General features: G+C 57.1%; 1 protein-coding gene across 1 annotated transcript in view; it reads left to right on the top strand.

Moving 5' to 3' along the window:
• Positions 1–449: 449 nt before the first annotated feature.
• Positions 450–14,181, top strand: part of GRM4 (glutamate metabotropic receptor 4) — a 29,156-nt gene continuing 15,424 nt past the window's right edge. The window contains exons 1-3 of the mRNA XM_058819267.1: positions 450–1,420; positions 7,321–7,537; positions 13,574–13,709. Of these exons, the coding sequence (XP_058675250.1) occupies positions 902–1,420; positions 7,321–7,537; positions 13,574–13,709 (872 nt within the window). The 5' untranslated portion in view covers positions 450–901. The remainder of the gene's footprint in view (positions 1,421–7,320; positions 7,538–13,573; positions 13,710–14,181) is intronic.

Genomic DNA, 14,181 nt, shown 5'->3' with positions numbered 1-14,181 from the left:
CATCCATCAGCGGCTGCTGGGAGACGACGGGCGGGGATGGGCATGAGGGCGAGCCTGCCTCGGGGGGAAACTGAGGCAGGGACTGTGCTGCTGGGGCAGGGACAGCTCAGGTACTGTCGATATCTGCTGCTGGAAGCCGTGGATAACGGAAGCAGCTGCTGGTGCAGGAATCAGTGCCCTGAAGGGAGAGCGGCAGGAGCGCGGGGCTTTGGGTTGTGACTCGGGTCTGGAACGCTGGGTTTTGGCAGTGCCTGGCTCTAGCTGAGGATGCAGACCTCAGTCTGTGGGCTCCGGACAAGTGGGCTTGTGGAAGGTGACTGAAAAACCAGCTGGGAAAAGTAGGGGTGTTTTAGGATAGGCAGGGACCAGGGCTGAGGGTGTGTGTGGGGTTTGCTGCACTCTGAGCGCTGTCTTGGGACACCCTCTCAGTTCCCTTAAGAAGGGACAGGGTCTCAGAGCCCCCTCTGAGCTGGTCACTGACCTGTGCTGCTCTGTGGGGCAATGTCCCCGAGGCCCCATATCTATTTTTTGCAATAATCCCCAGTGCTTATTTCCTCTGATGAAAGCCTGGAACAGCCAATGTCCTTTTCCCGCTCCTGCCTAATTGTCTCTCTCCCCTTTTCCCCATCCCTCCAAGGTCTCCGGAGGAAGGACCCGAAGCTTTGCGTGGGCTCGTGGCTCTGCTGCTGCCTCTCCTCTCCGGTGTAGCCATGCAGACCCCAGCACTCTCCTGCATCCCGACCTCCCGCTGCTCCCCCGGGGCCGGCAGCAGCGTGGGGCGCCGCTGACGGAGCCGGAGCCGGAGCGGGATCCCTCCGGAGCCATGCCGCCCGCCCAGCCCAGCCCGGCCCCCTGAGCGCCGCCTTCCCGGCCCGAGCTCTGCCCCAGCACGGCCTTGGCGATGAGCGGGGGTCACTTTTGCATGGAGCGTTTGTCCTTCTGCCTCCTCCTGAGTGCCTGGAGCTGGGGGTGGGCGCCCGGCGGTGCTGCCAAGCCCAAAGGCCAGGGCTACCCGCACATGAACTCCATCCGCATCGACGGCGACATCACGCTCGGGGGGCTCTTCCCCGTGCACGGCCGGGGCGCCGAGGGCAAAGCCTGCGGGGAGCTGAAGAAGGAGAAGGGCATCCACCGCCTGGAGGCCATGCTCTTCGCCCTGGACCGCATCAACAACGACCCCGACCTGCTGCCCAACATCACGCTGGGCGCGCGCATCCTGGACACGTGCTCGCGGGACACGCACGCCCTGGAGCAGTCGCTGACCTTCGTGCAGGCCCTCATCGAGAAGGACAGCACCGAGGTGCGCTGTGTCAGCGGGGGACCCCCCATCATCACCAAGCCCGAGCGGGTGGTGGGCGTCATCGGCGCCTCGGGCAGCTCCGTGTCCATCATGGTGGCCAACATCCTGCGGCTCTTCAAGGTAGGGCTCGGCCAGGTGAAGGGAACCCCTCGGCAAAACCCCCGCGGGTGCTTTGGCAGCGTTTCTCCACGTGTGCCTCTTCCTCCACAGCTGTGGGGAGGCAGAGCTGGCGCTGTTAAAATGCTTCTCCTGCCTCCCCCGGGTCCCTGGGGATCCCTTCCTCCATCCCTCTCCGGTGACGACACTCGGAGCAGGAGGATTTTTGTCTCATCTCCCCCGGCTTTGTGGCGCTGGTGCTCCCGCTCTGTGGTGGGGGCTGGATGGGAGGTGGGCTGAGGGTGGGTGTGGAGCTGATTCTATGGGATGCTCCTTTGGGGGTGTGGGTTATACCCCAAAATGTAAATCCCACCTGAGGCAGAGGGCTGGAGGCAGCGATGGCTGATGGCAAGGGACAGCTGGGGCTGCTGTGCTCCAGTCCAAGGGGACATCAACCAGGCTGGGGACATTTGTCCTGTGCCACCAGCCCCAGAGGTGCTCAGGCTGTGGTGGGATGAGTAGGGCTCTTCCTCTTGCTCTGTGCCAGCTGCAGGAATGCTGAGGAGTTGATAATTCCTTTCCCCCTTGCTGTACATTCATTTATCCACAACCACGTCCCTGGGCTGCAGAGTGTGTGAACAAGGGTCCCTCTGCAGAAATGAGGGGGAAATGTAAATATTCTGAACCTCCAGTGGCAATGGGGGCCCCATCCCATCTTGGCCTTCTCCCAGCACCTTTAAACCCCTCTGTTCTGCAGGATTGGTGCTGTTTCCCCCTGTCTTTCCCCTCCTCTTCCTCTGCCAGCCCAGCGTGCTGAGAGCTGGGTCCCCTCCTGGGAGGGCTGGGAGCTGTTAAGTGAAGACGGAAGAACCAGATCACTGATGGAGTTTGATTTTTCTGGGTCCCTTTTTTTTTAAAAACGTGTTAATGTTCCAGGCGACGAGTGAGAGGGCTATTCAATAATTAAAATAATATAAATTAGAGGGAGTGGGAGGAACTTAAAAGCTATTTGCCAAGACAAAAAAGATTGAATACTTGTTCTGGAGAGGAGGAGGGAGGCTGGAAGTGGGGAAGGAGGAAGGAGAGTGACAGTCAGAATAGTCGGGAGCAACTGAAGTCTTTCTAGGTTCTTTTGTTTTTTTCCCTGAACCTTCTCCTCCAGTTTTGATCTTTGGGCAAAGAGGTGTGACCTGTTCAGAAGGATGTCACTGAGCTCATGTGCAGCCCTGCCCCAGCTGAGCAGCCAGGCACTGGTGCTGCTGCTGGTGCATCCTGAGCACTGAGAACTTTAATGCAGAGCTGATCCCAGCCCAACGGGGCAGGGGAAGAAATGCAAATGAAGGGATGAGCAGGTAGAGGATGGAGACTTCAAAACCCCTTGGGAGAGGAGAATAAGGAAAATCTCAGCCCTTCCTAGACATCAGGGAATCCCAGTGGGGGGGTTGGTGCCCTCCTTGGTGGTCCCAGCACAGGGACACCATTCCCATGGGACTGGGGTCATGTCTGGGCACAGCCATTCCTGCAGCAGGCAGGGGCTGGGGGTTTGGGGGGTCTGGAGGCTCTTCCCCCCGCCATGACCCGAGTGCTGCTGCTGCTCTTTGTTATTCAAACACTGCTTTTATGGCAGGGACATGCTTAAAATGAGAATAAGGCGACTTCCATTTCACGCCGCCGCTGACCTTTAAGCTCCGAGGTTCAGCAAAGCACTGACTGCCTCGGGCACAGGCAGCTGCCTCTGGGGCATGGCACTTGCTGGAGCTCTGCTCCCGCTTGGCCCTGTGTTGCTGTGTCCCTCCTGTCCCCCTCGGTGCTCCCCCAGGACGGGGACATTGACAGAAAGTGCTGGGAGCTGGCACAGGGGGTCCCTCCCTGCGGGGTGTTCCAAATGCCCTCTGAGTGCTCTGGTTTCTGGAGAGCTCAGGTGGTTCTTGGGGAAGGCTTCAGCACATCTGGGAAGGCTCTGGCACATCTGGAAGGGCCCCAGGATATCCAGCAAGCAGCATAGAGTGAATCAGAGTCTACCAAGGTGAGGAGCCCACACAAGTCCAGCACAGCAGCCCCCCCAGTTTTCCCCCTTCTCTCCTGTGGCCATGAGCACTCTGCAGGTGCTGTTCCTGTCTCAGAATGATGCTCTCCCTGCTGTTGTCCCATCCCACACTCCCTCCTGTGCACCTTTCCCTGCTCCAGCCCCTGCACAGCCCTCCCTTCTAGGCTGGCCTTGCTCCTCCCTGCCAGGGCTTTTGTTGCTCCTGCGCTACATAAATAAATAACGGGTCCTTCGTTAGCTGCCGCCTCCTAATTAAAGCTGTACATCAGTGGAACAACTTGCAGATGCGGCATCCTCTGTCCAAGCTGGTTTCATCACTCCTCATCGCTCTGCCTGAAGAAAATCCTCTCCCCAAATCCGTGCTCTGGGCTCTGTGTGATAGCATCTCCCTGGCGTCACTGCCGGAGCGCTCTGGCACCTTCCAGCTCCTTCCCACCCCTTGCTGCTGCCTCTCCAGCCCCAGCTCTACCCACTGGCTGCTGAACCACCACAGCAGGGATGGTGTCAAGGAATCCAGCCCCTTCTCCTGCAAATGGGATGCCCTAAAAGGGATCTGAGGTGAATTTTTCCTCCCCATCCATAAAGAGCTGTGACAAGTCGGAGCGCGAGCGCTCAGCGTGGGGTGAGCAGCCAGAGGATGGCTTTGACACGTGCCAGGCACTTTGAGGCGGCTGTTTCCTCTCCGTGGCAGCGAGTGCAGGCGCTCTCTGCAGCGCAGGGCTGTTGTACAACATGAATAATTCACCTGGGGACGGCGCTGCCCGCGCTGCAGACGGGCACTCGGCACCCGCAGCCCCGCGAGGCTGCGCTGCCTGGGCTGCCAGGTGCAGAGCTGGGTCAGGCCCTGGCTCTGAGCCCCTCCTGGCAGTGCTGAGCCCCTCCTGGCTCATGGCAGGGTGCCCCGAGGCTGTGGGGCAGTGGGATGGAGGGATTCAGGACATCCCCACTTAGCAGGTAAATAACCTTCACCGAGCGGGAAGGGGGACGCTCTGATTAATCACCCACTGCTGCCACTTCATTTCCTTGCTCTTCACTGGGCTTATTGAAACAAATCACTGCTGCCTGGCTCCCCTGGGCTGCCCCCAGCCCTGAGGGGTCCCTGGGCACAGCTTGTTGAGGAGGGGTGGGACAGGTGGTGGCAGGGGTCAGGGACAGCATCCTCCTGTGCCTGCTGCCTGGAGTTTTAGCTCTGCCTTTTCCCTCTCCAGGGAGATGCCAAGGGCTGCATCCTGGGCCTGACCCTGTGCCCAGGGAAGGGGCAGCAGGATGGGGCTGCAGCTCCTTCCATCCCAGCACTGAGTTCTGAGCAGCCCCTCCCTGCCCCAGCCCCTATGGTGCTTTACGCTCTCCCTAATTAAAAGCTGCCATCCAAATGGCTCGATGATGGAAATTCTAATTAAATCAATTCCATCTTGTCAGCGAAGCAGGGCTTTGCATAAGATATGCATGAAATTAATAATTATGGGGAGGGAATTAGCTGCTCCTGACCCTGTATCTGGCATGGGGGGGTTGATGCAGGAGCCCCTGCTTGTGGGGTGCTCCTGACCAGTGTGCTCAGCTCTGGCTCTGCAGTGGTTTTTGGTTGGATTTTGGTTGGTTTTTGGTTGGTTTTTTTGTTGGTTTTTTGGTTGTTTTTTTGGTTGGTTTTTGGTTGGTTTTTGGTTCTTCTTGCCTACTCAGGCTGATGTTGGCATCAATGGTTTAAGCCTGAGCTGGGATGTGCTGAAATCACCACTTTTGCCTAATTCTTCCCAACCTGGGGGGATTCTGTCTCTTGCCGGTGGAGGAAACACCACAGCAGCTCCTGAGCCCCATTAATGATGGGTGATAATGGAGGGCACCAAATGCAGCTTTCCCAGTGCATTTGAGGTCAGTCACACCAGTCCATTGATCCTGGAGGAGCAGGATGACATCTCCAGCCCCAGCTCCCACCATCCCAAGGGATGTTTCTCCAGTCTCAGGGCACTTTGGGTGATGATTTTTGACTCAAAACAACAGAGGAAAGGAGGTTTGCCCCCTGCCCTGGGATCGCTCCCTACTCTTGGTGGGACAAGGAACTCTTGGGGTGCAGGAGAACTGGTCCTACTAATTTCCTCAACCTGGTCCTACTAATTTCCTCAACACAGGAGTGTTTGTCCCAGGCTGGAGATGAGCCAGACAAGGGACCACCAGTGCAGCAAATTTGCAGTTGAGAGATGTTTCCAGCTCCCTCTTCCACTGCATCCTTCTTTCTAAGAACCTTGAATTCCCTGCCTGCATTTTGCTTTTATGTACCTAAAAGGACTTTTGTCTTTTATCTGAGAAAATAGCTGGTGCCAGGAGTTGGGCTATCAAAAAGGCAGAGGGGGGAAAAGGCAGAAGAAATCTATGAAATGGCCATTTGGGAACTGGTATTTTATTTTCACTTTCATCCAAGGCAGAGGAGCGAGGGGAAAAAGCCCTTTCCTTTTGTTTATTAAAATGCAGCTTCCACTCCACAGCCTGTGGATCAACAGGTATTTTCTGGGCTTTGCTTTCCAGCTGAGGCTGGAGCAGGATGGGCAGGCCAGGGGTTAATCCAGGCTGTTGGAGCTTGGGTGGGATGGCAGTGGTGTGGGGAATAGCTGGGACCTCTCCACCTCCTTCCACTGTGCTCTGTGGAAGAGGTGAAACCAAAACACTTGGCAGGGGAAAAATCATTGGGAAAGGAGCCTCTGGAAGGGCAGGGGTGCATCCCTGCCCCCAAATCACCTTTGATGTGGGCACTGCCTCCATCCCGAGCCCGTGTCCCTCCTGCAGGCTGGGCAGGGAAGGGAAGGGGCCGTGCTGGGAGCAGCCCCCATGCTCCCCCCGGGACGAGCCATTGCCAGGCGAGCTCCTCACCTGCTGAGCAGAATTTTAATGGAGTCTCATGCACCGGCTCCAGCCAGAGATCCCCAACGAGCAGATCAGAGCCCCTCGGAACGGAGCACAAAGCAGATTGTCACGGGGAGTAATCCTATTTGTGCCTTGATAAAGATTCCTTCCTCTCCCTCTCCCACTCCTGCTTCATCTCTCCCTTTTTTTCATCTCCTGTTTTGCAGGCAGGTAGAAGGGTGGCTGCTCCTTTCCAGGGGCCTTTTAGCATTCAGGTGGAGTCGTGGGTTTATAACGCCAGAATCGCATTTAATAGAGAGAGGCAGGAGTGGGAGAGGGGAAATCACAGAGAAACAAAGGAGAAACTGGGAGATGCAGGATTGGAGGGGAATGGAGTGGGGCCAGGAGGGTTGGGACACCCAGCCTTGGTGCACACCTCATCCCTGGGCTGCAGCTCCCAGTGAGGTGGCTGGGGCTTATTACACCAGCTCTGATTCCAACAGCTGGTGGGGAGAACCTGGGCTTGATAATTTAATAAGCCTTTTCCATCTTTAAGATAAATGAGGATGTGTGGTGCGTTTTGGAAATGGAAACTGCTGTGTAAGTGTTAAACATTGCCTGATCCCACAGTGCTAAATCATTCCAGTGTGCTGGGAGAGGTGCAGGGGCTCTGGTTAATTTAAGGGGCTTATTTAGGGCTGGCAGGGGCAGGATGGGTTGGATCTGTCCCTCCTGGGGAAGAAGCCAAAGGGAGACCCTGGCAGTGCTGGCCACGGCAGAATTATGGTTTTTTTTATTTGGTCTCTCCCACACTGGATTCTCCAGAAACCCTTTTGGGGTCCTGCTAGGTGTTCCTGAGCTGCAGGTGTTCCCCAAGCCCCGATGTCCCCTGGAGCACCTGATGGTGGCACATACCCACCCACCCCGTGCTCATCCTGAGTTCTCTGCTCCAGAGCAAGGCTTTGGGACCGTGGGCACGGCTGTGGGGTGGAGATCATCACCTCCCTGCCCTGATTCTGTGCCTTTGCCTCCTCCATCCCAGATCCCCCAGATCAGCTACGCCTCCACGGCGCCGGACCTGAGTGACAACAGCCGCTACGACTTCTTCTCACGCGTCGTCCCCTCGGACACCTACCAGGCCCAGGCCATGGTGGACATTGTCAAAGCCCTCAAGTGGAATTACGTCTCCACCTTGGCCTCTGAGGGCAGCTATGGCGAAAGCGGGGTGGAGGCCTTCATCCAGAAGTCCAGGGAGGATGGTGAGTGGATCTCTCCCGGGATGGGAGAAGAAAAGGATGGGATGGAGGGATGTGTCTGGTTGGGCTCCTTGGGCTGAGCTGGGATGGATGCTGTGCTTTGGGGGATGGCCCTGAAGCAATGTGGGTTTTGGGACTGCCCAAACAAGGATCCAGGTTTTCCAGCAAGGCTTGGGACCAGCAATCCTGGGCTGCCTCCAGCCCTGCAGGCTGCTTTGGGGAAGCATCTCCAGATCCCACTCTTTGCTCCCCAGCTCTGTTGAGCTGGTCTCACCCCTCCCTCTGTGCCTGAGCCACGGCGCTGGGCGCCTTCCAGAAGACAAGATTTTTACAAATACTCCCAGGTTTTAACAGAAAATCAAGTTGGCACCAGCACGAGCTGCGCCCAATTTTAGTGGAATTATCCCCCAGGGCAGGTGCTTTAATTTGTCTATGGGCTTTGGACAGGCAGAAAGTCCGTGCTCAGCAAAACTCTTTGGGAGGATTTGTCTGGAGGCAGAAAGCGTTTTGCTGACGGGAGCTCTGGGATGCTTAGGGGGGATTAGCAGCCTTGGGAGCAGCGCAGGAGCTTGTGGGGACCTGAACACCAACCCCAGGATGGGTGAGGAGCCCTGGGAATGGCTGCTGTGGCTGCTGCTACCGCAAACCAGAGGTGCCCAGGGACCCCACGGAGGGGCTGGCACAGCCCTGGGGTCCCTCCTGGCTCTGGCATCACCTCAGCCCCCCAGCACGGGGTGGGACGGGAGCTGAAGGGTGTTTTTTGAGGCAGTTAAACCCCTGCAGGGCGCAGGCTGCTGCTTATTACAGGCTTAAGTGTGTCTGAATGGCACATTAGGTTCTGGCAAAGTCGGTGGGACACCGGCCTATCCAGAGCCAGTCAAACTGCGTTATGGCCTTATAAATGGATAAATGGAATAAAAACTTGGAGGTGACGAGCTCCTAATCAAAGCCCTATAAATAGGAGCGGTGTTAATTCCGTCTGTCGCGCGCGCGCCCTGGCACTGGAGCCGGCTGTGCTTTTAGCATGCAAAGGAACCCATCTGGGGATCCAGCCCGGGAGCTGCTCTTCAGGATTCTCACTTGAGAAGTGGAATATTTTTCACGGGGCTGTGGCTTCTCGAGGAGCAGCGTGTGGGGATGCTCTGGAGGGGTGGCTGCAGGGGATGTGTGGGGCTGCAGGTGCAAAGGGGCTGTGCTGGCAGGTTTGGGGAGGGGCTGGGGATGCTCTGCTGCCCCATCCATGGGTGCAGCCCCCACCCAGGGGATCTGTGGGACAGCTGAGGGTCTGCACAGGTTCAAACCCACTCTCCTCCTCCACTAAGCACCAGCAAGGAGTGGTGGTTGTGACTGGTGGTCCTGCTGCGGTGTGAGCTCCTCTAGCCAGATGTTAACGATCTGACAGCGTAATTGCAGAGTAAAGGAGTGCACAGGGAGCCAGAGCAGCCACGTGTTAATCTGGGGCTGCTGCAGTCCTGTAATTTGGGTATCCACATAACCTGGCGATTATGTGCATTAGTGATAATTTAGTTATCAAAAAGCAGATTTCCACGGTGCCTGCAGTGTGAGGGCAGCCCGTGTGGTGCCAGTGGTGATGCTGCAGCCCTGACATGCTGCAGGAATGTGGAGATTTGTGGGAGCTGTCTGTGGGGCCCTGGGTGGGCTCTGAGCTGCTCCCTTGGGAGAGAGTGTGGGGTGTCAGCCACGCTGCTTTGCCCATGGAAATAGAGCCACAGACATGAACAATGGTGAGGCTGGACCAAAACTGTGCTTTTTCTTTTTTTTCTGCCTTATTTTATGTATTTAACCCCCCCAAGCCGTGCCATCTGTGGTGGCCATGCCAGGCTGGAGAAAGAGCAGGCTCTGCCCACTTCACCTCTCTGTCTCCCCCTGTGCAAAGGGCTCTGCTGGCACCAGACACCTTTACACAAGCACAGAGCCATTGGGAGGGGGTGAAGGATCTCTGGGATATTCCTGGCTCTCAGTTGCATTTCTCCAGCAGCCTAAAGGACCCTGTGATTTGTCACAGCTCCCAGGGGCCTGTCAGAGGGACGGACGGGGCTGCCAGCTGAGCGAGGATCTGGCCTGTGCCAGGCTCTGTCAAGTGCTGGAGATTCCCATGGGGGTGTTTATGCCAGGGGAACAACCCCAGCCCTGTTCCCAGCCCCCCACACCGGCTGTGCCCGGGGTTCCCTCACCCATTGGGCTCAGGGTGAGCAGCTCCCGCTCTCCTCCCCACAGCGCTCTGCTTCATTTCTCATGCCGAGCCCGAGCCTTCGGAGCCGGGTTTTATTTCCATCAGGCAATAATGCTCATTGCTGTCGTTAGCAGCTCGCACTCAAGCTGTTTGCTTTCTGATGCATTATCAACTTGACCTTCAGTTTCAATTTTTAGCAGAGCCTCGCGTTGAAGCTTCGCAGCGCGGTGGAAAGCGGTTCTGCTTGAGGCACAAAGCGACCTCCGACAGCGATGCGGGGAGGAAACTCGCCCTGGAGATGGGTTATTCTTGCAGCTGGGGCTGGCCCTGGGCTACCACAGCACACTGACCTGGGTGGCTGTTACATCTTTATTCATTTATCTTTTTATCTTTATCCGTGTTTGCGGTCGCTCTGGTGATGGAGCTGTTGGCCCCTGGTGGTTGCTGGTGGCTGTGCTGGTGGCTGGAGAGTCCTTATTCACCAGAGCGCTGCTTTTTGGGTTTTTAGCATTGCAGAGATGTTCAGTCTGCAAAGGATGTGTTTTCTTCGGCCATTTTAAAGTGTTTTGAGTGCATTCTGCTCCCAGTATCCATCCTACTCCCCCAGAGCATGCTGCACTGGCAGTGGCTGTCAGCTGGATGGCAGGGACAGCATTGGGGTGTCCCTGGTGTCCTCACCTCCAGCCCCTCTGTCCAGCATTTCCCTATGCCCCTGACCTGTGGCATCACTTTGGTGCTCAGGCCCACCCAGGACCCTCTGGCTCTGCGTTGTTGAGGTCTCTGCTGTCTCCAAGCCCTTGGAGATGAGGGCTGGGATGGATGCCTGTGTAATGGAGCTGGCCTGCGCCACACCTTGTGTCTGGGAAGAGGGGAATATTCCCAGCCCAACTCCTTAGTCACATACCTGGATCAATTTTGCTGCCATTTCCCCCCCTCTATTGTTTCATCCTTCACTAAGTTTTCCATATTTCTAGTGAGGAGCCTGATGTACATTTGTGATGCGTTTGCTCATCCCCATGTGACATCCCTGGCCGTCTCTCTCTGGTTCCAGCCGGGCTCATTACTCGCGGTGGCTGCACCAGGAGGTCGCCCCCAAAAAGCCACTCCCAAATCTCGAGGCAGGGGCTTTGAGCTCAGCATTTCGGTCTGCAGTAGAGGGCCCTGATGGCTTCTTCTGTGATCATTTGCTTCCTGGAGGCTTTGAGGCAATGAGTCCTGGGGCAGGGGAGCAGTGAACCGCTCCCAGTGAATCAGAATTTCATGGGAAGGCTGGAATTAGGAGGGGAGCTGGGGGTGGGAATGCCATCACTGCTGGGCTGATCCCTCCCTGAGGTGCCCAGGGTGGGGGGAACATCCAACATCCACATCTGCACGGCTGAGCCCATCCCTGCTTCACCCCCTGAGCCAGGTCCCTGCTTGCTGCAAGCTTGGCAGGCTCTGCTGGCAGAGCCCCCTGAGCCAGGAGCTAATTAAGCACCGGCAATCAAGAGGGGAAGCCGGAGTGGCTGCGCTCCCACCGAGCTTTAATGGTGGAGATTAAACCCTGACCCGTGTTTGACAACAGGAGTTCCCAGGAGAGTCCCTGCAGCCCTGGGGGAGGACTGGAGGGATGGAGGATGGCGCAGGCAGCGTGGGAAGGGCAGGTTTGAAGTGGCCTCAGGCTGGGTTTTCCAGGCTGTTTTTTGCCCCGTGTCCTGTGGCACCAGTGGTGAAACTCATGGGATCTCATCTGAGCATCGTCCAACTGCCTGGCCCCAAACTGCCTCCAGCAGCTGCCTGTGGGGTGTTCCCCCCCATCCCCAATATTCCTGCTCCTCTTTGGTCCTTTCCCAAGCTGGGGGAGGAGGAGAGGGGTCCCCATGCCTCACCTGCTGCCTTCGCCCTGCGTCACACCTTGTCCCAAGTCAGGGAGAATGCTGTGCCATCCTGCTGGAGAAGGGAGAGTGGTCACCTCCTCGCCATTGCTGCCACCCCTCACTTTGATTTCTGGCTTTAGAGGAGTGTTTTGACTAAATGGATTTTTGTGCAAAGACAGTGGGAGCATCACTGGGCAAATCCCCTTCCCAAACCACGCAGCCACTGCCCCCCTGACACCCTGGACTTCTTGCTGTTGGTGATTACATTTTCATTAATTAAGGAGATGAAAACATTGCCAGCATCTGCTGTGGGAAGCAGGGGCTCCCTGGCCCTGCAGGCTGTCACCTGGAGGAGCTGTGTTCCTCGTTAGTTTGATTTAAACTAAGCAGCCGAGTAACATCACGGTCATTTCTGAACTGCCATCGATTTAACCTCTTGTTTATTTATGGTTCCATCTCCTCTGCCACGTGTGCAGGGAGATGTTCCCTAGCACAAGAGGCTGGTGGCACTCAGGTGTGTGCCTGTGCCAGCCCCCAGCTGCCACTCCTGCGTGCACGCTCCTGCCTGGCCGTGCCAGGGCTTTTGGAAGGCTCTCGGTGTTTGCAAACTGCTGCTTTTGTTGGATTTTCTCCACTGATTGCCATGGAAACTGTAATTAAGCTGCCTGGTGGCCCCTGGCAGTGTGCTGTGACACCCTGGCCTGGCTGGGGGCTCTGTGGTGGCCAGGGTGAGTGTCCCCAGGCTGGGACGTTCCTGTCCTGCTGGCGCTGCCGGCTGCTGCCCGCCTCGCCTGGCTGATCTGTCTGTTTATCCAACTCCCTCCTCTCCATCCATCTGGCTCCCCATATGGGAAACAAGCAGCAAATTGGCCCAATTTCTTACCACGGGAAAACAAACCCCCAAAAAACCCCTGGAAAGCCCCAGCCAGGTGGGGGATGCTGTGCCCCATCCCTGCAGCTCTCCCTGCCTGCTCAGCACCCAGCACATCGCCCTTCTCTTGGGTTTTGCCAAATTTTCCCAGTTTTCCTGCAGTCTCCTGGAGCCTGTCCCCACCCTGTCCTGTCCTGCTCCTCTCCAGGGCCCTGCTCTGGGAGTCTCTCCCAGCCACAGTGGTAATTATGCTGACCTTTGCTTGAGCTGCGATCTGTTAGTGGCAGGAGGCATCAGCCGTGTCATTTACTATGCAAATCGAGCCCATCATTTACATCCAGAAGGTCCCACAATGTTTAATTCTCTCTCCCATCTCTCTCTTTATTGGCATCTGCAGAAATGCAGGAGCAGGAGGGCTCTGGCTTTTAGGAGCTGGAGGGTGGGAGCCAAGCAGTGAAGTGTGGGGGCTCTTCCAATTGTCTTTTTTAATTTTAATTACCTGCTTTTGGATTGGCTCCTTGGAAAGCTGGTCTGGAACTTGGCCAGTGCCACAGGGATGGAACAAACCCTTCTGCAGGGCCCGGCTGCTCGGTGGTGAAGGGCTTGTCTGCTCTTCCCATGGGGTGGTTCTGCCAGGATTTGACCATTCTGTGTGCATAACCCTTTGCAAACCGTGGGCTGGGGAGGGACTGGTGCTTGGAAATGGCTGGAAAATCCTCACTGAGCTGCTGGGATGGACTGTGTGTCTGTCCTGGGGACATCTGGAGTGTAACGTGGTGGTGGCTGAAGGTGACAGATACCAGAGGAGCGGATGGAGGCAGAGAGGAGCTGTGGAGATACAGGGTGGGAGGGAATGTGGTGCAGAAGGGCTGAGCTGGGGGAAGAGGAGGGGTGAAGGCAGTGACCTGTGAGAGGAGGGCTCAGGGCAGGGCTGGGGGACATGTCCCAGAGGATTGGGTGGTGGCCAGGGGGTGGTGAAGTGCTCAGCCCCTCAGTGGGAGCGCTGGAGAGACCCAGCTTGGCCTGCTGGGCTGAGGAGCCCTGGATGGTGAGAGGGGCCATCCCCAGGGGACAGGGACTCGTGGCGTGCCTCAGTGCCAGGGCTCTCTCTGCCACAGGCGGGGTCTGCGTGGCCCAGTCCGTGAAGATCCCGAGGGAGCCCAAACCGGGGGAGTTTGACAAGATCATCCGCCGGCTGCTGGAGACCTCGCACGCCCGCGCCGTCATCATCTTCGCCAACGAGGACGACATCAGGTGTGCAGGGGCTCTGGGCAGGGATGCACTGGGACGCACTGGGATGTGTCTGCAGTGGGGACAGGATGCACTGGGACGCACTGGGATGTGTCTGCAGTGGGACAGGATGCACTGGGATGTGTCTGCAATGGGACAGGATGCACTGGAATGCACTGGGATGTGTCTGCAGTGGGGACAGGATGCACTGGGATGGACTGGGATGTGTCTGCAGTGGGACAGGATGCACTGGGATGGACTGGGATGTGTCTGCAGTGGGGACTTGATGCACTGGGATGTGTCTGCAGTGGGGACAGGATGCACTGGGATGCACTGGGATGTGTCTGCAGTTGCAGTGGGGACAGGATGCACTGTGTGGCGTGGCAGGGAGTGTCTGCAGTGGGGACCCACTCACACCTGGCACGTGGCTGCTATCCAACCACAGCCACACAGAGCCAGCAGAGGAAAATCCCTCTTCCCATCGGTTTTGGCAGCC

This window comes from Ammospiza caudacuta, chromosome 24 (assembly GCF_027887145.1).
Source record: "Ammospiza caudacuta isolate bAmmCau1 chromosome 24, bAmmCau1.pri, whole genome shotgun sequence".
Taxonomy (NCBI): Eukaryota; Metazoa; Chordata; class Aves; order Passeriformes; family Passerellidae; genus Ammospiza; species Ammospiza caudacuta.
Note: the sequence above shows the minus strand (reverse complement) of the source record. Positions and strands in the feature narration are given on the sequence as shown.